A 25,436-nucleotide genomic window follows, 5' to 3' on the forward strand; every position below is an offset into this window, starting at 1 on the left:
GCGGTTCTACAGCCTGCGAGACCAAGAAACCAAACCGGAACAGGTGGGGGGAACGCCCGCCGCGAGGAGGTGTCCGGAAGCGCCAAGTCGGAGAGACTACATTTCCCACCAGTCCTCGGGGCAGGGCAAGGGGCGGGAGTCACGGCCATTACTGAACAGGCCTTGCAGGGCAATAGCAAGGTAAATGCCCGCACTGCGGTTCCGAGGGAAGAGTAACTTATAGTCTGTCCCTAGATTTGTACTAGTAACCCTCCTAACCCATGCAAAAATGACAAAAACGACCTAGAGACTTTGGGGTTTCAGGGTCCAGGACTCCACCCCCACGATCCATATCAGTTACCCTATGTTGGGCTTGGGGGCGCTTCGTAGAGATCTTAGGACGCCGGACGGTGTGCTAAAAAGGTGAAGGTCCAGGATACCACTTTCTAGAGTTGGCTATCGGTACAAGTTCCTCGTTCGCCCCTCCCCCACGCCCTGTTGCCTACTAAATGGGGATGGAGCTGGGATGTGCTCGGTTTCTTGCGACTCGGTGTTAGAGGTGGTGCAGGGGAAGATGCTTTCCCTCCCACGGCCAAACTAGCAGCGGGCGACCTCTCCCCTTAACCCTTTGGTTGTTGCTTGGACATCGCTGTCTCGAGCGGCTAAAGCTATCGAAGACTTGCGAGCCAACCACTGCGAAACACCATCCAGCATCCCGAAGTCCTTTTCATCTACCCTTTGGGGTGATATAAAGATTGCCACCGGAGAGGCTAAATTAACTTAACCAGCAGACAGAACTTAAATGGCAGAATTTAAGGTTCGCACCAAGCCTCTCCGGATTTAAAGCCTTTGCTTATGTTCCATCACCTTCCTCTGACCTTAACCTAACAAAGGTCAGGCTCTGGTGACTAGTCTTTTTTTCTTTTTTCCGCGCCGCCCCCCCCCCCCCTTGCCTTTTTTTGCTAGCGATATCGACCCTCGCGACTTTGGGCCCAGGGGAATCAACCCGTGACCCAGGTGCGCTGCACTGGTGCGGACACGTCTGTACAGTCTTGAGCACTGGGTCCTCTGGTGACCCACTTCACTTCTCTACTCTCCCCCCTATTCCGGCCCTTCTCAGGAGACCCGCAGACCTGTCAACCCTGCGGACGCCGGGCGGGTGGGTGGAGTTTGCTGCGGGGCGGCAGCGGCGGCAGCAGCAGCAGCCACCGCAGCAAGTGGGTCCTCGGGTGGCTCTGGGGCGGGGCTGTGGGGAGTTCGCGGAGGGACTGGGAGACCCGGCTGCAATGGGGGGTGTGGTTGCTCCGCGAGGATCCTGTGGGTGGGAGAATAGCTCCACGACCACCCTTAGCCGGAACCCCTCTGCCTTCTGCTAGAGATGGTCTTCCTCTCGGTGAGTTCTGTCTTCGCTGGCCCGCTTCTGGGCTTGGTCACGCCCCCAGGAGGAGGAAGGAGCCGGGCCACCTAGATCTCTGTGGCCTGGATAGGGCAGGGGAACTGACCAGCTGCGCTCCTAGGCCTCCTCCCTTGGGCATGTTGATCCGCGGCTGCGCCCCTTGTTCTAGTTTCATGCAGGCTCCTGGGAAAGCTGGTGCTGCTGCTTCCTGATTCCAGCCAACAGACCTTGGGACCCGGACTGGCACTGGCGGCTGGAGATGGCGGACACGAGATCCTTGCATGAAACCAGGTTCGAGGCGGCGGTGAAGGTGATCCAGAGTTTGCCGAAAAATGGTACGTACACTTGGGGCCCCTGCTGAAGAAACCTGCAGAGGCCTGAGGCCCCAGTTTATGAATTTCACCTCCTTTAACCTTTCTTCTTCTACTCTTGCTTATTCAACCTACTTCTTTTCTGCATTTAAAAGGAATGTAACTAAAGGGAGGCATGGAGCGTGATTTAATTCCCTGCTGCTCTTTCAAGCCTGAGACAAATATGTTATCCAGATTTTAAGTACTTTATATTGTTGAAAACAAAAGCCTTGTTTCTTAACGACTGCGGTTTTGGGTACGTTAAAAAACAACTGGCATAGGGATGCCTGGTGCTGCATAGTCATAGTCTATTATTTAAGCCTTTTGAAAACTTTTGACATAAAGGGAGAGAAATGAAAGAACAACCGCATTCATTTGTAAAATGATTTATTTTGATAAATATATATATTTACCACTGTTTTTGCTATTGTACTAGTTCCTCTTTTTTTATACTAATATTGGACCTAGCAGGAAGGTCATTCAAGTTATTCTTTTGTATTTAATATGTCATTTCTCTAGCTACTTAGATTTTTCTCTTTACCTTTGATTTTCTGCAGTTTGACTAGGATGTGTCTTAAATATGATTTTCTTCATATGTATTCTCTTTGGGGTTTGCAGTACTTTTTGAATTTATAATTTTATGTCTTTGACCAAAAACTTTGGGAAGTTTAAAGCCATTATTCAAATTTATTTTTCTGTGGAGAAGCTTGTAGAGGGGAACTTTTATTTTTCACTTCCTATCCTCCTGCTATTTATGAAAAACTAAACCTGTATTTTAAATAATGCTTTTAAGTACTATTATTGTGCCAGAGTGAATACAGCATTAATGTATGACTAATATTTAATATCATGTTCTCTTTTTATTAATCGTCATTTGGCTGCATACTGAATATTCAACACCATTCAATAAAAATTAAGTGCAGATTCAAAAGTTTGGAAACATACACAAAGTAGTATTCTTTTGGTAATCTTCAAACATCGAACTGGAGGAGGACATGGGGGATTGAAAGAGTAAATAAAATGTAAAGAAATATTACAGGAACTTATTTTGGTGTTGATTTTTTAAAATGCCCAGTAAAGAGAGTTTATAGAAAGTCATGATTCTCAGAGTTTTGTGTAAGATATACTTTTATCCTTTCTCCTAAACTACACGTTTTTATATATTTTTGAAAATTAATAAAGCTAGACTTGATGTCTCTAGTCTACTTACTACCTTTGTTGACATTACATACATTTATTATTTTTGTTTTTTATTCTCTTTTCTTTATATTTGTTTTTTTTGTTTTGTTTTTAAATTTACATATCACTTATTAAGAAACTCATGTAAATGTAAATAAAGTTTCTGTTACATAACATTTAGGAATGTATTGCAAAGTTCAGATGCCCTGCCAAATGGCACATGTGTTGGACAATGTTCAGAATAGTGTTATTCCTTGAAACTAGATTGATATTGAGTGAGGCAGAAGTATTGTTATAATGAATTATTAAATTTTTTTATGTTACTTTTAAATTGTTTGGTCTGCCCTGAACTGTTTTGCAAAGAATAAGATCTTATAGGTTTTTGTTTTTTGTTTTTTGTTTTGCCTTTTTGCTTAATCTATATTTAAGGCCTAAGGTTATAGTGAATCCTGTAGCATCTATGTTTGGTATTCTCTTGGCCTTTAGAAATTTAAATTCTTAGATAATAGTTTAAACACATATATCAAATTTATTATGTATGATTACCTTGAGGACAAAGATTATAATTTAATCCAATGTCTTATAGAATACATTCAATATGGTATCACTTTTTCCTGTCATCTATGCTAAAGTATATATCATCCACCTTAACCAATAAATTTTTAAATTTTATATAACTTTGTGAAGATATTATTAAATGAGGCTTTTTATGTTTTAAGTTTAGATTTGTTACTTAAATAGATAACCATTTTTAACTGTAGTATTTTCATTTTCCCCCTTTCCGTTATAAAGAAGCACTATATCATTGAAATAGTATATCTAATAGACACTTAAATGAGCATATTTATGTAGATAATTATTATTGTGGTTTTGGAATTATTTTCTCTTGGCCAAACCTGAAACACCTGCTCTCATCTTGTCTGTGTTATAATTTTCATGTTTATATACTACTACCTTTTGATAACTACATGTTATCTGTTTATTATATAATGTATAAAGTTTTAAAAATAATTTTTATGGTTGTAATTTTTATTTTTATAATTATTGGTATAAAACTAATACACATTTAAAGTAAAATTTAAAAAAGAATTCTCACCTGAGGATATGTTTTTTGGTTTTAGAGAGGGAAGGGAGAGAGAAATATCAATTAGTTGCCTCCTGGAGGCACCCTAACCAGGGTTCAAACCTACAACCTATGCATGTGCACTGACCAGATCTGAACCCACAACCTTTTGGTGCACAGAATGATGCTCCAACCAATTGATCCACCTGGCCAGTTGAAACTAAATATTTTTAAAACAAAGGAAAGGAAAATTAAAAAAAAATCTGTATGCCTACTATACAGAGAGATCGTCTTTTAACTATTTGATGTGTTTCTTCTACTATACTTTTTATGTGTATAAATACTTACTTTGCAAAAATGGATGTACTGGATAGGCTATTTTTAAACTGCTGTTCCTTTCTTATTTTATAGTAGACATGAAACTTTTCTCATGCTATTATTTATATATTTTTCTATAATGTATTTTTTAAGGGCTGTAGTTATAAATTATCATATGCCACAAGGGTCCCATATTTGCTTTTTCTCTGTTATTGAGTATTGAGCTTTTTTTATACAATTTAAAAATTTTAAACATAAAGAGGTTATAGATATGCACAAACATATATGAAGACTGATCTTTAAAGAAAGTAATGGGCCCAAAATTACAGCAGTAGGAAGTGAGAAATCTATTTTATCTTGTCTTGGATTAATTCTTTTTCAACCACAGTATAATGTGGTTGGCTTTAGCCAAAGTTCCTTAGCCATTGAAAAAAAATTGAAATTTGGCCTAGAGGAGTTGAATTTCTCCCTTTCTTTCTTTTCTTTTCTTTTTTTTTTTAAGGAGTTGAATTTCTTCCTGTTGCAATTTTATTAAGCAGAGTACACATTTAACTTTTTCATTTATGCTAGTCATTTTTGATTTGTTACAATCTTTGAATAAAAATACCTTACTTATTACAGTTGTATAATACAGTTATTCTATATTTTAATATATTTGTATTTTTAAATGACATTTGCCAGTTATATTGGTTACACCTATAGCATGTTTGTTCGTTTATTCTTTTATTTATTGAACTGTGTTAGGCATTGTTATTAAAGTATAAAATCTCATTTTTTTTTAAATTGAAAGAATTAAGCAACTAACAGAGCCATAACTTTCGTTTCTGTATGATACAAATAAATAATTATCTGAACTATAAATTAAATATTAAAAATCACAATTTGTATAGCTCAGCAACTTTGCAGCCTTAGAGTATCAGTTGTATTCTCCAAGTCATCTTTATTTAACGTATGTTTTTAATAGGTTCATTTCAGCCAACAAATGAAATGATGCTCAAGTTCTATAGCTTCTACAAGCAGGCAACTGAAGGACCCTGTAAACTATCAAGACCTGGATTCTGGGATCCTATTGGAAGATATAAATGGTAATTCTATATAGAAAACTATGAAGGAAATTTTATTATAATGATTGTTATTTATGTGCTTATATATTATCCTTTACATAAAGTGTTCTAGGTATAGGATACAATTTTTATCCTCCATGTGCTCTTAACCCAATTTCACACAAATAGGAAAGTCTTGGGGAAGAGAGGAAACAATAAAACCAAAAGGGGTGGGTGCTTCAGAGATAATAAAGCATTTTCATTTAGTTTTTCCTTTTATGGAGCTTTTTTCTTTTTATAATGCCAAAAGCAACTCCCAAACGAAGTTAAAGGAACAAAACACACTTCTGCCTCTTTGACCTGACATGAAAAATAATGACTTTTGCTTGTCAAGTGGCGTTGTTTACTTTGAGACTTTAAGATAAAAAGTAACTAGGAACATGACTCAGGTACTATCATACGAACATTTTATCTAAGCCATCACTCCTGTCCCACTATACTTGAATAAAAATTTGATTTTTAATATACTTAAAAGAATAATAAAATATCCAGACATACTTTTGCCACTTTTCCAGTTGACTAATATTTGATGTTTTAAATACTCTCTTACTAGACTGTTCATTGTGAATAGAATATGCTAATTGGTGAAGCATGCCTTCAGAGCCACACATTTTGATGGCTAAATTTCTTCCCCTTCAATTGGAAGTCCTTAAAACTCTTTTGAGGATTTCTTAGTTATCTACTTTTCTATGAGAGCTTCATGAATAGTCACAAAATAATAAGTTAAGTAAAATAGCAACATATTATTTAATCTGCTTTAAGAAACTTTATTTATTTACCATTTTCTCTCAGAATTGACCTTTGGTGGAGTTAAACTGTTTCTGGAAAAAATATATAAAAAGAGAGGTTTTCATTTTAGGCAAAAGTTTTAAAGGATTATTCTGATTATATAGGGGCTCAAAATTTTCCTGTCCCTTACATTTTAATTTTTTAGAAGAAAGAAACCATTTCCATGTTTTAAATGTGTGAGTTACACTCTTATTTCAACTAATGGACGTTTTTAACCAAAACCTTCTGATTGTTTAAAACATGGCTGTGACATTTCTGTAGAGGCTTCTAAAATATTTATTTCTGTCATTGTTCTTTATAATGATATTAAAACCTTTAAAGAGTTTTTAGCAAATATTCATGAACAGTTTATAATCTACATAATATAGCATCTATATCCATAGTCTATAGATGGGTGATATACTTATTTAAAATATTGTTTAATTGAGCAGTTTACTCACTGTAATATTTTACTTCGAAGTGGTGCATTTAAAGAGATCCTTTGGAAATATAATATGGCTTTAAATAGAGCTCATTTTAAATTAATGACCCTATACTGTCAACTATAAATTGTATTCTGAGCACTTGAAAACCAGGTGACTTTATTTTATTAATCCTCACCCGAAGACATTTCTTCATTGCTTTTAAAGATTTTATTTATTATTACTATTTTTTTTAGAGAGATGGGAAGAGAGGGAGAGAAACATCAGTGTGTGAGAGGAACATTGACCATTTGCTTCTTGCACTCCCTCCGCCAGGGACCTAGCCTGCAACCCAGGCATGTCCCCTGACTGGGAATCAAACTGGCAACCTTTTGGTTTATAGGCCAGCACTCAACCCACTGAGCCACACCAGCCAAGGCTGTTCATTTCTTTTAGAGGGAGAGGAAGGGGAAGAGAGGGGTGAGGGAGAGAGAGAGAGACAGAGGGAGAAACATTGATGTGAGAGAGAAACGGAGATTGAGAGCTTCCCGTATGCACCAGGACCGGAGATCGCATGATCCACCACAACCCAGACATGTGCCCTGACCAAAAATCCAACCCGCAACCTTCTGCTTACAGGAAGACCCTCCAACCAATGGAGCCACTCCAGCCAGGGCAAAACTCAGGTGTCTTTTCAATTGGTAGTTACAAAGTAGTTGTGGGGATGTCAAGTTAGCATAGAGAATATAGTCAATAATGTTGTAATAACTATGCATGATGTTATATGTGTATTGGATTTATTGGGATGATCACCTCATAAGTTATATAAATGTCTAATTGCTAGGTTGTACACCTGAAACTAATATAATGTACATCAATGTAATGGAAAAATAACTTTTTTAAAAAAGAAAATTAGGTGTGTTTGTTGTTATGTGGATATTTTCATTTCTAGGGATGCTTGGAGCTCACTGGGTGATATGACCAAAGAGGAAGCCATGATTGCATATGTTGAAGAAATGAAAAAGGTAGGGGAAATAATTCACAGAAGAAAATAAGAATATTCAGAGCCATTCTAATTTAATTTTGTTATCAGGCAAATTAATTGCTTTGTTGTAAGGAACAAGGAGATTGTAATATGTTAAAAGACAGAATCTAGATTATTGAATTTATTAGGGCTTTATCTGTCTCATCAAAGTTCATCTTAAGATAAGTGTTTTTTCCTGACATCATGTTGGGGTGACATGATATTTTGTTCTTTGTTTTTTTTTCCCTTCCCTGTCTTTCTGTATAAGTTCACTTTTGCAGAAAGTGTATAAATGTGAATATTTCAGAATATTGACATCTGTTACTCAGGAATCTGAGAAGTACCTGGACTGTCTTGAAGGCATTTCTGCTTTGGAATTTTTTTATTTAGGAGCAATAGTTAGCAAGACTGCCCAGCAATGGTCTTATACGCCTTTTGACTTAGAAGTTGAGGTAGTACCATCACTGTTCCTCAGTAACAAGCATTCTTATGTCAATGCAAAGATCCTTTAGAAGCAGAATAAGGATGCTTTTAGTTTCTCTGGTAACCACTAAAAAGTGCATCCTTGTTAACTAGCTCCTTTAAGTCTGTTCAGAGCATTGCTTAGAGGAGTGAATTTCTGAAGAATTTGTAGATTTAAAAAATGGTCTTGTGCCATTTTATAAAGGACAATTTTTATGTTGGAGATTGATAAGGTGTGAAATCTCTGTCTGTTTATAATCTTAAGTAAATTATCTTTGAACATAAAATCTATAAAAAAGAATAGTTTTTTGTTTGTTTGTTTTTTGCCAGGTGGTTTGACAATATTAATCTGTGTGGCAATTTCTATTAGCTAGATTCAGAATAGTTTTTTTTTTTTTTTGTTTTGTTTAATCACATCTACCCTGTTCAAAATTGTGCCCTTTGTTACATTTTCACAATTTTTTTTTTAGTGGACTTTGTTTATAACAGGGCACAGTTTGGTTCTTCTGTCTGTTAACTATATCAGTAACAACAACAAAGGAACCTTTCAAAAGCAGAGAAGGAGAGAATCTAAAGCCTTCTTGGTATGATAACTATTCCTTTTTCTTTACCTTAAATATCATTATAATTTTTAGGACACACCTCAGTAATGTAAAGTTGAATTGACACATTAATTAGAATTTACTCATTTTCTATTGAGTTTTATTAATATATGATGTAACCACAGTTTAAGTTGGGAGTGGGGGTGAAACAATGTGTTCCACCTTTTTTTCCCCAAGAAAGATTAAAACTATACTGCAGCCTTTTAGCTGTCTTAAAATGTTTCTGCTGGGCCTATAGATTTCTGTAACTACTTCTCTAATCAAAAGAAGACACCAACTGGTTGGCCTGGTAGCTCAGCTGGTTAGATCATTGTCTTCATATGCCAAGGTTGCAGGTTCAATCTCTAATCAGAGCACATACAAGAATCAACCAAGTTGATGTCTCTCGCTCTCTGAAATCCAGAGGGAAAAAAAAAAAAAAGAGAGAAGTACATCAAGTATTTTTACTTAGACTTTAAAATTTTCATTTCTTTTTTTTTAAATATGCTTCATTGATTATGCTGTTACAGTTGTCCTAATTTCTTTTCCCTTTGTTCCTCTCCACCCAATGACCCCCCCCCCTCCGCCAGTTGCCCCCTTTCTCAGTCCATGCCCATTGGTTGTGCATATAGTTCTTCTCAGCATCTTCCTGTCTACTCCACTCCCTCCTACTATGCTTCTTAATTCCTGTACCATCTCCATCCCTTTCCCCCCTTCCCCCTACCTGCTGACTTCCCCCCAAAATGTTCCCCATACCTATAATTCTTTTCCCACTCTCGTTGCCTATTTAGTTCACCTTTGTTTCAGTTCCTTAGCTTCTGTTCTTGGTTGTTGTGATACAGTTTTCATTTTAATGTTCATAGTTTTGATCTTCTTTCTCCTAAACAAGCCCCTTTAACATTTCATATAATAGTGGTTTGGATCTGATGTACTCCTTCAGTTTTATTTTGTCCTGGAAGCACTTTCCCTGCCCTTCTATTCTGAATGACAGCTTCGCTGGATAGAGTAATCGTGGTTGTAGGTTTTTGATTTTCATTACTTTGAATATTTCTTGCCAGTCCCTTCTTGCCTGCAGAGTTTCTTTTGAGAAATTAGCTGATAGTCTTATTGGGACCCCTTAGTGCATAATTCTCTTCTTTTCTCTTGCTGCTTTTAAGATTCTCTCTTGATCCTTAATTTTTGACATTTTGATTATAATATGTCTTGGTGTGGTTCTCCCTGGGTTAGTGTTTTTGGAACTCTCTGTACTTCCTGGACCTGTCAGTCTATTTCCTTCCCCAAGTTAGGAAAGTTCTGCTTCATTATTTTTTCACATAATTTTTCCATTTCTAGTTGTTGTTCTTCACCTTCTGGCAACTCTATGATTTGGATGTTGGCCTGCTTATAGCTGTCCGATAAGTTTCTGAGCCTCTCCTCATTTTCCTCACTTCTCGTTTCCTCTTTCTGCACTGGTTGACTGTTTGTTCCTTCCCTATGTTCCGATTTGTTGATATGATCCCCGGTTTTCTTCCCCTCACCACTAGTTTCGTATGTGTTTTCATTCATCTCAGCAGGACTAGCCTTCATTTCTTCCCCGTCTTGTTTAAGATCTGTTGTCAGATCTGTAAGCATTTTATAACCAAAGCTCTGAACTTTGCTTCAGAAAGATTTCCTATCTGCTGCTTTGTTAGTTAGATATTTGCTGTCTGGTCAGCTGCGTCACCATGAACTCTATCATGCTCTGTGCCATCCTGATGGTTTTGAGTTTACCTTTGCTTCCTGGGCAGGGCTGTCAAACTTCCTGTACTATAGGGGTCAGAGCCCCGTGCACTCGTCACAACCGGGCAACCCTTCTCACCACGCTGTGGCGTTCTGTGTGAGGTTGGAGGTCCAAGATGGATTCCTGCTGTTCACTCTCCACTGAGAGACCGGGAGCCTCCTCCTCCGTCCCCACGCCCTACGGGCCTCACAGTCCAAGGCAATGGGGGTCCGCCTTCCCTAGGGTTGGAATTGCAAGCTGATGGGTCTGGTCTGCAGCCAGTGGTGCTCCCCAGGTGCTTCTCGCCTCCCCTTAAATACGGGTGTCTGTGCTTACCGCCGTCCTGCCCTCCCTACTGCTGCTCCTGCCGCCACCAGCACAACTTGACGTCTCAGCCCCAGCTTTGCAGCTCCTACCTGTCTGGACAAGCACCACTTCTTTATAACTTTATACATTAGATTTCCATTTATTTTCTGGAACTTCTAGTTATTTCTGGTTTTGCGGTAGTTGTATTCCTTTTTAGTTGTGGAATGAGACGCAGCGTGTCAGTCTAGGCGTCCATCTTGGCCGGAAGTCTCCTGAGTGTGTCAAAATTTTCATTTCATACTGTGAATATAATAAATTTTATAGGAAACTTTTGTAGTTCAATCTAAAAATACTAAGATATGTATAGATTGAAAATTTGATTAGTGTTTTCAGTTATTTTCAGAGTTCAGTTTGCTTTTATGGACATCAATAGATCAAATTACATCCTTTCAAATAATCGTGTGAGGGTAATACATTATCCCAAAGATTTCATAACTGAATTTGAGACTTTTAAAAATAACAGTAATTTAATAACTGAAGCAGTCATTGAATTATGTTCTTAAATATAGTTCACAAGTCACTTTACTATTGCTCTTTAGAATTACTCTTTGATTATATATCTCATTCCATGCCTTTGCATTCAAGGTTTTCAGGAAGCTTATAATTTTATTTATATGTTATAATAGAGAATGTTTTATAGAAAACTGCTTTTCATAATTTATAAACTTCAGTGATATATCAGCAAAAAAGTTGCTGGAATAAAAAATAATTTAAAAATAATTTAATAGAATTTGAGCTTGTGAGATAAGAGTAATGTGGTTTGGGATGAATAATCCACATTTCTATACATAGCTTATTTTGATTTTTAATCAAAAGGAAATATAAAATTCTGTTTTCTGTACAATTTTACAGGCTTTCTTATGGGGATTTCCAGGAAATTAGTCAGTACTTGAATGATGTGCATTATGTCTATTGAGTTTAAAGAGAGATCAGTGTACGTTCCTAGACCCCTATTTGATACCTAAAACTGCGGATAGTACTGAAACCTACATATACTTTGTTTTTTCTTATACCTACAAACCTTTTCACTTAAAGGAAGCACTCTCTACAGGTTCTCTTTTGGCATATTGCATTGACATCAGTCACCAATTGATGGCTATTTATTTGAATCCTTTTCAGTTAATATACTTTGCTCTTTAAATTTGATTATAAATTGGCCCACAGTTATAAAGTTGTCTGGAAGTGGTTATTATTTCCTACTATTTCCTGCTTTCAGAAACAATACCTTAGTTAAAGAACAAACAATTTTTAAAAAAGATTTTATTTATTTTTAGAGGGAGGGGAATGGGAGAGAGGAAGAGATGGAGAGAAATAATCAGTGTATGGTTACCTCTCACATGCCCCCAAATGGGGACCTGGCCTGCAACCCAGGTGTGTGCCCTGACTGGGAATTGAACCGGTGACCCTTGATTTGCAGGCTGGCACTCAATACACCAGCCAGGGCAGAACAAATAATTTTATACTGACTGAATAGTTCTCTGTTTTATTTATTAGTGCCCTTAGGATTTAAAAGAATTTTTTTTTTATTGATTTGAGAGAGAGAGAGAGAGAGAGAGAGAGACTGAGATTGAGATTGAGACTGAGAGAGACTTGTTGTTCCACTTATCTGTGCATTTGTTGGTTGATTCTTGTATGTCCCCTGACTGGGGATTGAACCTACAACCTTGGCCAACTGAGCTATGCAGCCAGGGCCTAGTGCCCTTAGTTTTTAATGAACAGTTTATTGATCATTTCGTAAAATTTTACATGAAATTTATGTGAAATAGTCTTCAAAATGGGAACACTTTTTTTTTTTTTAATTTTGGTTTTTCAATTACAGTTGTCCCCTTTTCCCCTAATTTCTCTCCCCCACCCAACCCACCCCCTCTCCCGCAATCATATCCCTCCCCGTTGTCCATGTCCATGAGTCTTTTATATAGGTTCTTTGACTAATCCCTTCCCTTACTTATCCCCCTTCTCTCCCTCTCCCCTCCCCCCTATTTACTGCTATTCTGCTCTTTGTTCTATTTAGTTCCTTTGTTTGTGTTGTTCTTTAGTTTCCTGTATTAGGTGATATCATATGGTATTTTTCTTTCTTTGCCTGGCTTATTTCACTAAGCATAATTCTCTCTAGTTCCATCCATGTTGTTGCAAATGGCAGGAGTTCCTTCTTTCTTTCTGCTGCATAGTATTCCATTGCAAAATGGGAACACTTTTAAGTCTTTAATATACTTGAAATTTTTCTAGGAGGTTATATATGTTAAGTATGTAATTAATATAGATACTTTGGGAGTCTATAAAGGAACCTCACATCTCATTAATCAATACATAAATTGTGAATGTTATATTATTTGATAGTAATTTAGATCAGATTAATAGTTTGTGATTTTACAATATTTGTTTCTTTTGATTACAGATTCTTGAAACTATGCCAATGACTGAGAAAGTTGAAGAATTGCTACACATCATAGGACCATTTTATGAAATTGTAGAGGACAAAAAGAGTGGCAGAAGTTCTGATTTAACTTCAGGTTGGACTACTTTACCTCATTTTTATCAGCAACTGATACATTATGTATGTATTAATAGTTAAATGTCTTAATTTTTTTTTTTTTTTTTTTACTCTCACATGCCAGTCCGACTGGAGAAAATCTCCAAATACTTAGAAGGTAGGAATAATGAAATCCATGTAAAATTTTGTTTACAATTAACATACCAAAGAACTCTGCACAAATTTATATAACTTACAAATTTGTCATTCAAGAGTTTTCAGTTCAAGCAAATACATTGCATAAAGTTCTAAAATATTACAAACCCTTAAGCTTTATAGGAAGGGAGAGAGAGGAAAACATCAGTTTTGTTGTTCCACTTGTGTATACATTCATTGGTTGATTCCTATATGAGCCATGACTGGGGATTGAACCCACAACCTTGGAGTATCTGGACAATGCTCTAACCAACTGAGCTACTAAGACCTTAAGTTTTAACTCTTAAGTTATTGAAACATGATATTTGATCACTTAGTATATATAAAATTGTAACAATTCATAGTTTTATTTTGATGGATTATATTTTCTATTTTGCTTTTGAATTTATTAGCAATACCATGGCTGAAAGTATTTTCTAACGAAATCATTTTTTTTTTTTAATCTTCACCTGGGGACATGTTTATTGATTTTTAGAGAGAAAGGAAAGGAGAGAAAGAGAGAAAGAGGAACATCGATATGAGAGAGTAACATCGATCGGTTGCCTCCCATGTGTGCCCCGACCTGGGATCGAACCCACAACCTGGGTATGTGCCCTGACTGGGAATTGAACCCACAACCTTTTGGTGTAGAGGACGATGCTCCAACCAACTGAGCCACCCTGCCAGGGCTCTAGCTCATTTTAAAGTGCTGTATTTACAGTATGGTTTAACTGTAGCTTAGCAAGCTAAAATGAAACATCAGTGAATTCACTTACTTTGGTTTTTCTTTTTAAAATTATCTTATTGTATTCTCTTAAAAAATTAAAAGGTGTATCTTTTACATACTAGCAAGAGTTGAATAATATGTACATTTACTAGTATTAAATTTAAACATTTGCTCTTTAAATTTTTTTAGAAAGCAGAGTGAAATGAACCCATGAATCATTTTAAAAGAAAATCATATATGTTTTAATATATATGGTATCCCCCCTTTTTTTCTGTCATCCTTATTTTCAAGGCATCTTTTACTAATTGATGGGAATTACAGTATTTCTGAACAGTAATCATCCCATCTTGTCATTATGTCTGCAGTTTGTGTCTGCCATAACTTAAGTGACTGCTTACTGGGCGTAGTTCTGTACCATACCTTCTATATCTGATTTGCCTAGAAGAGTTAAATGTTATCAGATAATCTTCCTTATTCATGCTTATTCAATTCAGAAAAAATACTGTGTTTTTTCTATAGGAAGAATGTTTTTAGGATGCAAAGGGGCATAAATCTAGACCCGCTTTTGTAGTGTCCAGTTTACTGGCCAAAGGCAGATGTTTAAACAACCAATTATAAAAACAAGGAAGAATGAATAATAATAATAATAAAGATTCAGGTTCACAACTCCTTAGCTATGATTTAAAAATTCAAAACAGTTGATAAACCAAACTTTTTTTTTTTTCCATAACTTAGTTGGCAGTAAAACTTGCCCTGATATGAACTGAGGGGCAAACCCTGACCTAAAATGACATGAAGCTATTTTAAGTCTTTATCCCTTCTAGTCACATGTTTTGCTGAAAAAAATGTTATTTTTATTTTTTTAGTGAGGGCTGCCTAGACTCTGTTGGTATTATATAGAATACAGTATATATACTGTGTGACCTTTGCAAAATTAGAATATTTTGGATTTTGAATCATATCTGAATCCAGGGGTGGTAAGAAACATGGACATGTAGCATAATATGTTTAATCAGTACCTTTCTAATGTACATTTAGATTGTTTCCTTTTCTGATCTTCAACAAATGGTGCTGAAACTGATCATGTACAAATGTCATTTTAATATGTGGAAGGATAGCGTAAGAAATAATATTAAAATTGTAATTGCTGGATCAAAGGTTATGGGTGTTTGATATGGTGTTTGTGATTTTATAAGGTATTGCCACATTTCCAGGCAGTTTGGAATGTTTACTTTTTTTTAAACAGAGTATTTTGTTCAAAATAGCCATTTAGGCCCAGTAGAATAGATGTATCTTTTTCACATGGGTTTTTTCAGAATATACATATGTAATGAGTTTTGAAATTAGGAAGTATGTGCCGTCCAGTGTTGTTCTTTTTCAAGACTGTTTTGACTATTCTTGATCCCTTGCATGTCTTTTTTTTTTAGTATATTTTATTGGTTATGCTATTACAGTTGTGCCAATTTCTTTTCTCTTAGTCCCTGTCTGCCAGTGCCACCCTTCCCTCCAGCAATCCCACCCCTTTAGTTCATGTCCATGGGTCATGCACATAAGTTCTTTGGCTTCACCCTTTCCTGTATTCTTAACTTCCCCCTGTCTATTTTGTACCTACCAATTATGCTTCTTAGTCCGTGCACCATTTCTCCCCCTTCCCCCTCCCAGCTGATAACCCTCCAAATGATCCCTATACCTATGATTCTGTTCCTATTCTGGTTGTTTGCTTAGTTTTTGTTTTTATTTTTTAGATTCTGTTGTTGATAGTTGTGAGTTTGTTGTTATTATAATATTCATAGTTTTGATCTTCTTTTTCTTAAGTAAGTCCTTTTAACATTTCATATAATAATGGCTTGGTGATGATGAACTCCTTTAGCTTCACCTTGTCTGGGAAGCACTTCATCTGCCCTTCCATTCTAAATGATAGTTTTGCTGAATAGAGTAATCTTGGTTGTAGGTCCTTGCTTTTCATCACATTGAATACTTCTTGCCAGCCCCTTCTGCCTGCAAAGTTTCTTTTGAGAAATCAGCTGATAGCCTTATAGGAACTCCTTTGTAGGTAATTCTCTTCTTTTCTCTTGCTGCTTTTAAGATTCTCTCTTTATCCTTTTCCTTTTTAAAGATTTTATTTATTTATTTTTAGACAGAGGGGTAGGGAGAGAGAAAGAGAGAGAAACATCACTATGTGGTTACCTATTGTGCACCCCCAACTGGGGACCTGGCCCACAACTCAGGCATGTGCCCTGCCTAGGAATCGAACTGGCAACACTTTGGTTCGCAGGCTGGTGCTTAGTCCACTGAGCCACAACAACCAGTGCTCTTTATCTTTAACCTTTGGCATTTAATTATGATGTGCCTTGGTGTGGTTCTCTTTGGGTCTAGCTTGTTTGTAACTCTCTGTGCTTCCTGGACTTGTATATCTATTTCCTTCACCAAATCTGGAAAGAGTTACTTCATTATTTTTTCAAATAAGTTTTCAATTCGTTGCTGTTCCTCTTCTCCTTCTGGTACCCCTATGATTAGAATGTTGGCATGTTTAAACTTGTCCCAGAGTTTTCGAAGTCTCTCCTTGTTTTTTTCAATTCTCGTTTCCTCATTCTGTATTGGTTGATTGTTTATTTCTTCTTTATGTTCCAAATCATTGATTTGAACCCCCGTTTTCTTCCCTTCACCATTGGTTTTGTTTGAATTTTCCCTTCGTTTCACTTAGCTTAGCCTTCACTTTCTCCCTTCTGCATTTGCCGTACTTAGGCATATCTGTCAAGTCTGTGAACATCATTACTATTAGTGTTTTGAACTCTTGTGTCTGTTAGGTTGACTATCGCCTCGTCTGTTAGGTAGGCTATCTCCTCATCGCTTAGTTCTCCCACTGGAACCTTGATCCATTCCCCCTTTTGGGCCATACTTCTCTGTCTCATCTTGACAGGCTCCTGTGTTTCTTTGCCTCTGTGTCTTAGGTAGAGCTGTCACACCTGTTACATGGTAAGGGGCAGAGCCTTAGGTATTTGTCAGTACAGGGCGATGTTGTGGCGCTGTATGTGGGGGAGGGGTCTGAGAGGGAACAATGCCGCTTGCTCAGCACTTGCCCCTTTTCCAGGCATTTCTCCCACTTCCTTTATGACTGTGGCACCCCTCTAGCTGTTGCCTTGGCTATCATTCCCAGAGTAGGTGGGTCTGCGGATGTTCTAGGAGTGTGGGGTCCTAGACTCTAAACAAGCGGACTCTGCTGAGAAACCAGCACTTTCTTCCTCCACCGCAACCCTCACTGGTTTTCAGTTAGGAGCAATGTGGCTTTATTTTCCCCAGCTCTGGAAACGTGAGCTGCGTGGTCTGGTCTGGTGCTGGGAGTGCTCCCCAGGTGTCCCTCCCTACTTTTTCTTAATGTATTACTATACTTTCTTCTGGCCTGCTACTGCCACTACTGCCATCATCACTGTTTCCACACTCCTTCCTCTCTGCCCTCACTCCGCCCCTCTTATCTGTCTGGAGGAGGAGTATTTCTTCTTTATATCTTTGTTGGGCTTCCATGCAGCTCGATTTTCTGGAACTTCTGGTCATCTCCAGTTTTGAGGTAGTTGTATTCCTTCAGCCCATGCTTTCTGATGCAGAATCTACATTGTAACTAGATCTCAAGTGATTACTATACATACTAACCTTGGAGAAGCTCTTGTGTTTACTCTTAAGTTCTGACTTTGGCCAATAGGACAATTTGACTTTTTATTTATGATATATTTTTACTAAATTTATTGGATTGACATTAGTTAAAATTTGCCTTTTTAAATGATTCATCACATTAACTGATACTTAAAAAAAATTTGTGTATAAAGACAAAAAGAATTGTGCAAAAGAAAAAAAAATAAGTTGTGCACCTGAAGCCCTAAAGGTAATGAAAAAATTTTTTATTGTAGTCCAATTATAATATTGATATGATTGTTGTTAAGCCAAAAATAATATACTTATGTTTTCAGTATGCTCGCATATAGCAGCTGTCTCTTAATTTACCATGTGTAAAGATCGTTTATCTGTAGCTTTAGTATTTTGATTACTGTAACTTAAAAATAATTTATCCTCTGCCTTTTCAGAAAGGTTTTAAGATTGCTTTATTATTTTATTTATAGTCAAAGAAAAGAATACTGTATATATCAGGCTATTCAAAATTATTCTATTACTTGTAAATTATAGCATTATGTATGTTATATCATTAGAGATTAAATAGTCATTTTCATATTGTAGATCTTGGTAATGTTCTAACTTCACCTCCAAATGCCAAAACTGTTAATGGTAAAGCTGAAAGCAGTGATAGTGGAGCTGAGTCTGAGGAAGAAGAGACCCAAGAAGAAGTGAAAGGAGCAGAACAAAATGATAATGGTAATCTTTGGATGATGGGATAATAATTTTACAATTAAATAAGATAAAAGGATATGGAGAGGCTTGGGCTGATTTGGCATTGTATGGGAGTGGTTGGATGTGGCCTGTTAACTCTGTAACCAGGTTTGTTGTGGACAAAAAGGGCTATAGAATTAGGGACCGCCATCCTTATGCATAGATGGAATACGTATCCACTGAAAGCTAACAGGAATATGCCGCTCTTCCAAATGTAATGCTTAAAATGATGCATTAGAAACATATGCATTTAATGTATTATTTCCAATATGAATATGCATATGTTACCAGGGACAGGAGACAACCAAACTCTTGTCAAGAATAGAGTGGAATCCAAAGAACAGGATATAGGCAGAAGTTTGATGAAGTGGGAATACTGGAATCATGGGGCCCTGCATTAGAAGGTTCTTATTAGTAAGAGGACCAGTGATTCTTGGGAAGACTGCTTTTTTATTTTTTATTTTTCACTGTAATTTTTCCATTACCATTTATCCTTCTTATATCCCCCTTCTCCTTGAAATCACCACACTGTTGTCCATGTCCATGAGTCCTTTTTCTTTTTGACTCAGTCCTTCCACGCCCTAACACCCCTCCCCAGAGCTGTCAGCCTGCTTTCTACCTATGAGTCTGTCTCTGTTTTGCTTGTTAGTTTATTCATTAGATTCCACATATGAATAATATCATACGGTATTTGTCTTTTTCTGACTGGTTTATTTCAGTTAGCATAATGTTCTCCAGGTCCACCCATGCTGTTTGTTGCAAAGGGTCAAGTTTTCTTTTTTACTACCGAGTAGTAGTCTTTTTTTTTTAAATGTATTTTATTGATTATATTGTTACAATAGTTCCCATTTTCTCCCCTTTACTCCCCTCCACCCAGCATCTCCCTCCCCCAGCAATCCCCCCCCCGAAGTCCATACCCCTGGTTCGTAAAAAATAACTATCCCTCCCTCTCAGATATTAAGACCCTTTGTAATCTTATAAAGGACAATGGGCGAAGGTCTCAAGCTCCTCTAGCTGCTTCAAGCTGGACATGGTCGTCGTCCTACCTACCCTTGGGTCCAGAAAACCCTAATAATAGTGGGGTTGTGGAGGGGAGGGTGGCCTTCCCACATGGGGAAGGATCGTGCAGACTCCAGGTCAGTTGGCTGTCTCCGGTCAACGGCGTGCTTGGTTTAACAGGCTGGCATCCTTGTTGTGTTCTGGAGGCAACAGATTTGGCAAAAAGGGTTAAAAGACATCATTCAATCCATATCTACTAGATGTCAAAAGGCAGGGATTAATTTTTCAATGTTCCATATTAAGAGAAAGAAAAAAAAAGAAAAAGACGGCTTTTTTGGAGGAAGGTGTGCTAGGCACATCTCACCTGTCCAAAACCCTTTTGCCCATTATACTTAGTTTGGGCTGAGGGAAATAGTTTAGGTTTCCCCCCTCTCAGACCTCTGGGCCCTTTCTATCCAAGCCATTAGGATAGAAAAGAGAAACCAGTTTTAAACCAAGTAGTATTCTATTGTGTAAATGTTCATAGTCGTTTTATCCATTCATCTACTGATGGACACTGGAAGGCTGTTTTAGAAACAGGAGGCAGAAAGACACTAAAACAAATTGCACAACCTAATTTTGCCTTCCTGTTTCATCAAGGTATGACAATACCTTCTTTGAAGAATTTTTTTTATTGGCTATATGTACCTCTTTATCCTACTGGGTCTCATAGAACAATTTGCCTGTGCTGAGAGAAGATGAAGACCTTGAGAGATTACCTCTTAAAGGAGGATCTAGAAAATTCACAGGAAACTGAAGCAGTTTTGAAACCACACAGTTTGTATGAGTTCTCAGCATATAAAACAACCCTTTTCTGGGAGCACTCCATCTCTGATCCAAGTAGGAAACCCTTCAAAGTGATTATTGTTCTAATACTACTTGGTATTAGAACATATACAGAGGTTGATGTAATGTGAACTTTTATGAATCTCTTTATTTTTGCATAAAAGAGAAGATGAAGAAATCCACAGAGCATAAGAATTTGGAAATCATTGTCAATAAGGGCTATGATAAAGACAACTTTGCTCAGGATGTACAGAATGCCGTCCATGCCATGTCTTCCCTGAGTGGCAGAAGCACCGAGGAAGTCAAACCTGTAGATCAAAACTTGGAACTAACTGGAAAAACTGCTGTCTGCATTCACCAAGGTATTCCCCCAGAGTAATTATTTGTCCAGCTTCTTTCTTCTTTTTAAAAGGTTTTTATTTATTTATTTATTTTTAGAGAGAGAAGACAGGAGGGAGAAAGAGAGGAAGAATAACATTGATGTGTGAGAGATATATCAATTGGTTGTCTCTTCCACGCCCCCAACTGGGGACTTGGCTCTCAACCCAGGCATCTGCCCTGACTAGGAATCAAACCTGTGACCTCTTGGTTCTCAAGCTCATTATACTGAGCCACACCAGCGAGGGCTGTCTAGCCTCTTTCTTGTGAATAAGATATTCTTTAAATAATTTCAGATTATTAGGAGCACTATAGCGTTTAAAATTTCTTATTCAGTAGTAGCTTAGAATTTATTAATTTTACAAGGTTATTTAACTTTGAAAGATGGTGAATTAGGGCCAGGGCATTTATGTTTTTAACAAGATTTTCAATTTGTTTTTAAATGACATTTTAAAATAAAATTTTGAAATTTTTACTTTTATTCCTTTTTTTTTTTTTTTAACTTAAACCTCTGATTATAAGATATCTTTGTTCTCCAATCAGCAAGATAAGTTCTACTCATAGCTTAGGGCTCTAGGGGCGAGCATGTAATTTGTACATGGTAAATTATTAACATTATTGCATTTCAGCCAAGAAACCAAGAAATATTAACTTCTAAGTGTTACAACCAAACTTGTAATAGTTGCCTTCAAATTTAGACTTCTGAGCTGCTGTTCAGTATCCTTTTAGAGGTTATCAAGTTCTATAAAGGTTTGATCTGGACAGTGCCTTTGAATAGTTCCATGATAAAATACTTTGATATCTTTTCAAATAAATTTATTAACCAAATTTAAAGTTTTGGTGAGTTAAAATAAAAAATGGTGTGGCTTGGTAAATCAAATTTGTCTCCCAGTATGAAATAATATATAACTAATAAATTTTGAAAACAATAAATGCATTTTCCTTCAGATAGAGAATAATTATTCTACCTGGGTATTTATTCATATTTAGATATAAATGATGATCATACTGAAGATGTTTCAGGAATTCAGCACTTGACAAGTGATTCAGATAGTGAAGTTTACTGTGATTCTATGGAGCAACTAGGACAAGAAGAGGTAAAAAGTACATTTTTTTTTTAAATTGGTAAGTTTTCAAAGTGGTATATCAGAATTTGATAGATTACTTCTGTTAATACCAGATGTTCACCATTTTGAAAACATACCTTTAAAATGTTTAAACATTTGCATTCTAAATTGTTTTTGGGAATTAGAAAGTATATTACATTCCTGAATAGTCAAAAATTTTAAATATTATAATTTATAATATTTGTAAATGTTCTGAGAGAGATGGGATGGGGAGGCAAAGGGTAAACTCCTTATGTTAGTCCCTATGTTTGAAATATTAACATTTTAAAAAACTGAATACTTTTCAAACAAATCTGTTTTTCACATTGACTTTAATATGTTGAACTGAAATTTTGAGTTAAAAAACTTTTCAAAATTTAGTTAAGTAAGACTCAGTATTGGAAGCTAACATTTGAAAAAATATTAAAACTCTACGAATTTTCCTTTTTCTATGACAAGTTTTTCTGATAATGACTAGGGTGGTTTTGATAGCTATATTTATGTTTGGTGGTTTTGAATCCTTCCCCCATTATTTCCCCACACTTGTTCTAACACAGTTCAGTGTGTCTTATAGGAAATTATTTATCTTTTGCCTCACTGAAGTAATGATTTTAATTTTTTCTCTTTCTGTTTTCCTTTTAAAAATTTTTTCATAGTGCAACTAAATTTACCTCTTAGCTTTCTCAAATTTAAAAAACATGAATAAAGTACTTTTTAACTAAGGTCGAACACAAATGACTAGCATAGAATAATAGTAAGAAGTCCAAACTTAAAATGAGCTAAAAGTAGCGAATAATGTTGTGATAAAAATCCAGATTTCCTTTTTTTCCCTTTCTTTTTAAAAAGATTTGATTGGGGAAAGTTGGTGCCAAAGACTGGATGAGATTAATCTCAGTAAATATCTAGCTAGTAGATTCTAGGTTTGCTCCTATTTTCTCTAAACGTCAGTTGATGGACTAAAATCTTTCATGGGGCTTTCCCTGATCTGGTTGCTACTTACCTTTTTGGCCTCTGTTCACACAAGTCTCCTGTTTGGGCTTTACTCATGCCCACCCTGGCCTTCTCCTTGTTCCTCTAATATGATAGGTTCTTCCTCCTTCTCTCCTCCAGCACCAGCATCTTTGCATTCATTTTGCTGAAATGTAATTCAGTCACTGCCTCGTACACTGAGTTAACTCCTGTACATGCTTTAAACCCTAATTCAGATGGTCCTTCGCAAAGGAAACCTTCTTAGATAAAATACAGCCCCACCACATCACCCATCCTAACCAAGTCTAGGTTAATTATATGTTATCACCCACAAATTTCCTAGGTGGGTTCTTTAAAAAGTATATGTAATCTCTGTGATCATTTTGGAGTCCCTGAGAATCAAGATGTTTGTTAAAGTTCTTTTTGTGAACAACTAATATCACATTCATTTATTGTTTGCTGATTATGATTTGATCATTTTCCTTTTCTTGTTAATTTCCACTTATAAAAGTACTTTTAAAAAATTTATAATTGCCTCTTGAATGTAGCAGTTAAGCATGCCCCAATCCCCAACACACATACACAGAGTAAATGATACTAAAAAATTTTTAATATATTTATCTTGTTGCAGTAAGGTGTTTAGCCTGACAATATGATGTTTAGGATTTGTTTCAGAATAATTAACTGGGGATGGACATGGGAGTCATAGCTAATATAAAACAAGAATGGCCCTGAAGTGATAATTGTTGAAACAGTGATTGGTACTCTTGTATGTTTGAAATTTTCCATGATAAAAACTTCACATTGTAGTTGTCTGTGGAATATTTCTTTCTCCTTGTATTGTATTTTCTAACTTATGTTGCCTCTGTAATTTTTTCCCCTTTTTTTCCTTCTTCCGTGAGAATGTTGGATTTGATTATGTTCTATGTACAGTTGCACCATCATTATTATTGCTCTGTAATTCAGTTATCACTTCATAATGAGTCCCTTTTGCTGTACTTTTTTATGATATATAGAATAATGTGCTCTAAAATCATTTATTTTGTCCTCAAGCTTCAACTGTTTTTTATCCATTGTGGTATTAGCCAGTCTGCTGGTATAATTAAAATCTTGTTTTGTTACCTGACCTATTATTAATCTAAGCTCAATCTTAAATAATATTACTTTTAGATAATCTGTAATAAATTATTTTTTTAATGTAATATAATTTTATTTGCAGGATTTTTGTAGTGGTTTTTGAATACAGTAATGGTTTTACCTTGTTTTATGTAACTTTTCTTGGTTTCTGACCTTCTCAGAGAGCTCATGGTCTGAAAGGACTGTATCCCAATGGTCTTACTGCATTTCTGAGGTGATAGACACCCTCATGCTTTCAAGGCCCTCATCTCACTAAACAAAATGTTGTTGAAAAGAAAGTCAATTTTTTATTTCAGAGTTTTTATTTTCAGTCCTGTTTAAATAAATTGAGTAACTTACTGACCCCTTTCTAAAAGGTTGAGATTTTGAAAGATCAAATTATTAGCATTTACTGCTTTGCAGAAGTTAAAAGCAAACCATGTTCTGGAATAACCACTTAATGGAACAGATAATAGTTTGGAAGTACTGTTCTGAAACTGAAATAAAGACTTGGAGATGAAGTGTTTTATATATACATACATATAGTTCTGTTATTTTTCCAAACCAGTATACCAATGCATAGCAGCACATTTGGAATTTTGTCAGGTGAGTTAGATGTCTAAGATAAAAGAATAAGAGACAGAAATGTTTTAGGTTTTTTTTCTTCCCCTTTATTTTATACATTCTCCTTATCTATTAAGCAGTACTTCTCAGACTTTATTGGGGAGCTTGTTATAGCATAGATTCTTGGGTCTGAACCCCACAGTTTGTCATTTGGTAGGTCTGGGGTAGGACTCCTGCATTTCCATTTCTAAGCAGCTTTGGGTTGATGCTGATGCTGCTGGTCTACAGACCGCACTGTGAGTGGTACCTGGAGCATAAGAAGCTGGAGTCCTACCAGAACAGGTGATGAGAGTAGGGGATAGATACTTACTAGGCCCATTCCTTGCTTTCATCAATTAATTTTGTTGACTCTTCCACTAAGAAGATAGACACCATTAGGTTGTTACTCCTTCAGCTTCACACCTGGACACTTACTTCTTTTCCTCGCCATAAGCGACACCCGCTCAGACCTTGCTACCTTTCTTCCCACCTCAGTGGAAGACCTTCTTGCTCTCTAAGGCCAGTTTCTCTAGTGTGTATCTTACTTACTCTGACCTCTTTGGAGATCTTCACTTTTTATGCACACTAGACTGTTCCCAACCATTGTCCCCCTTCTGGTGCTTTATGCTCAAGCTATTCATATTCCTTCCATCTTTAAAACAAAATACAGTACTCTCTTAACCTTATGATGTCCTCTGTCCCTTTATGGCCAGCCTTTCTGTTGGTATGTTCATTCATGGTATTGAGTCCCTTCAGATAAATGCCAACATGCCTTTGTTGCTCATTGGAATGGATCCTTTACATTTCCTATCTCACTTAAATATCATAAACACATTGGTCACTCTCTCCTTCAAAATATTTCCTTGGCTTCCATTACACTTTTTTGAAGGGTTTCTTTTTCTTTTTACCTCTAGCCTTCCTC

General features: G+C 36.5%; 1 protein-coding gene across 3 annotated transcripts in view; it reads left to right on the forward strand.

Annotated features, from left to right (window-relative positions):
• Positions 1-1,215: 1,215 nt before the first annotated feature.
• Positions 1,216-25,436, forward strand: part of ACBD5 (acyl-CoA binding domain containing 5) — a 43,203-nt gene continuing 18,982 nt past the window's right edge. Inside the window, exons 1-9 of one of the 3 annotated variants that reach the window (XM_090266637.1) lie at positions 1,216-1,372; positions 1,545-1,710; positions 5,250-5,370; positions 7,531-7,603; positions 13,145-13,259; positions 13,365-13,397; positions 18,369-18,503; positions 20,507-20,704; positions 21,711-21,817. In XM_090266637.1, the coding sequence (XP_090122763.1) occupies positions 1,358-1,372; positions 1,545-1,710; positions 5,250-5,370; positions 7,531-7,603; positions 13,145-13,259; positions 13,365-13,397; positions 18,369-18,503; positions 20,507-20,704; positions 21,711-21,817 (963 nt within the window). In that variant the 5' untranslated portion in view covers positions 1,216-1,357. Of the gene's footprint in view, positions 1,373-1,541; positions 1,711-5,249; positions 5,371-7,530; positions 7,604-13,144; positions 13,260-13,364; positions 13,398-18,368; positions 18,504-20,506; positions 20,705-21,710; positions 21,818-25,436 lie in introns of those variants that run through there. The other 2 variants (XM_090266638.1, XM_090266639.1) reach the window with 2 other exon arrangements.

The sequence above is a fragment of the Furipterus horrens genome, unplaced genomic scaffold (genome assembly GCF_987537825.1).
Source record: "Furipterus horrens unplaced genomic scaffold, mFurHor1.1.pri manual_scaffold_2, whole genome shotgun sequence".
In the NCBI taxonomy this organism is placed as follows: domain Eukaryota; kingdom Metazoa; phylum Chordata; class Mammalia; order Chiroptera; family Furipteridae; genus Furipterus; species Furipterus horrens.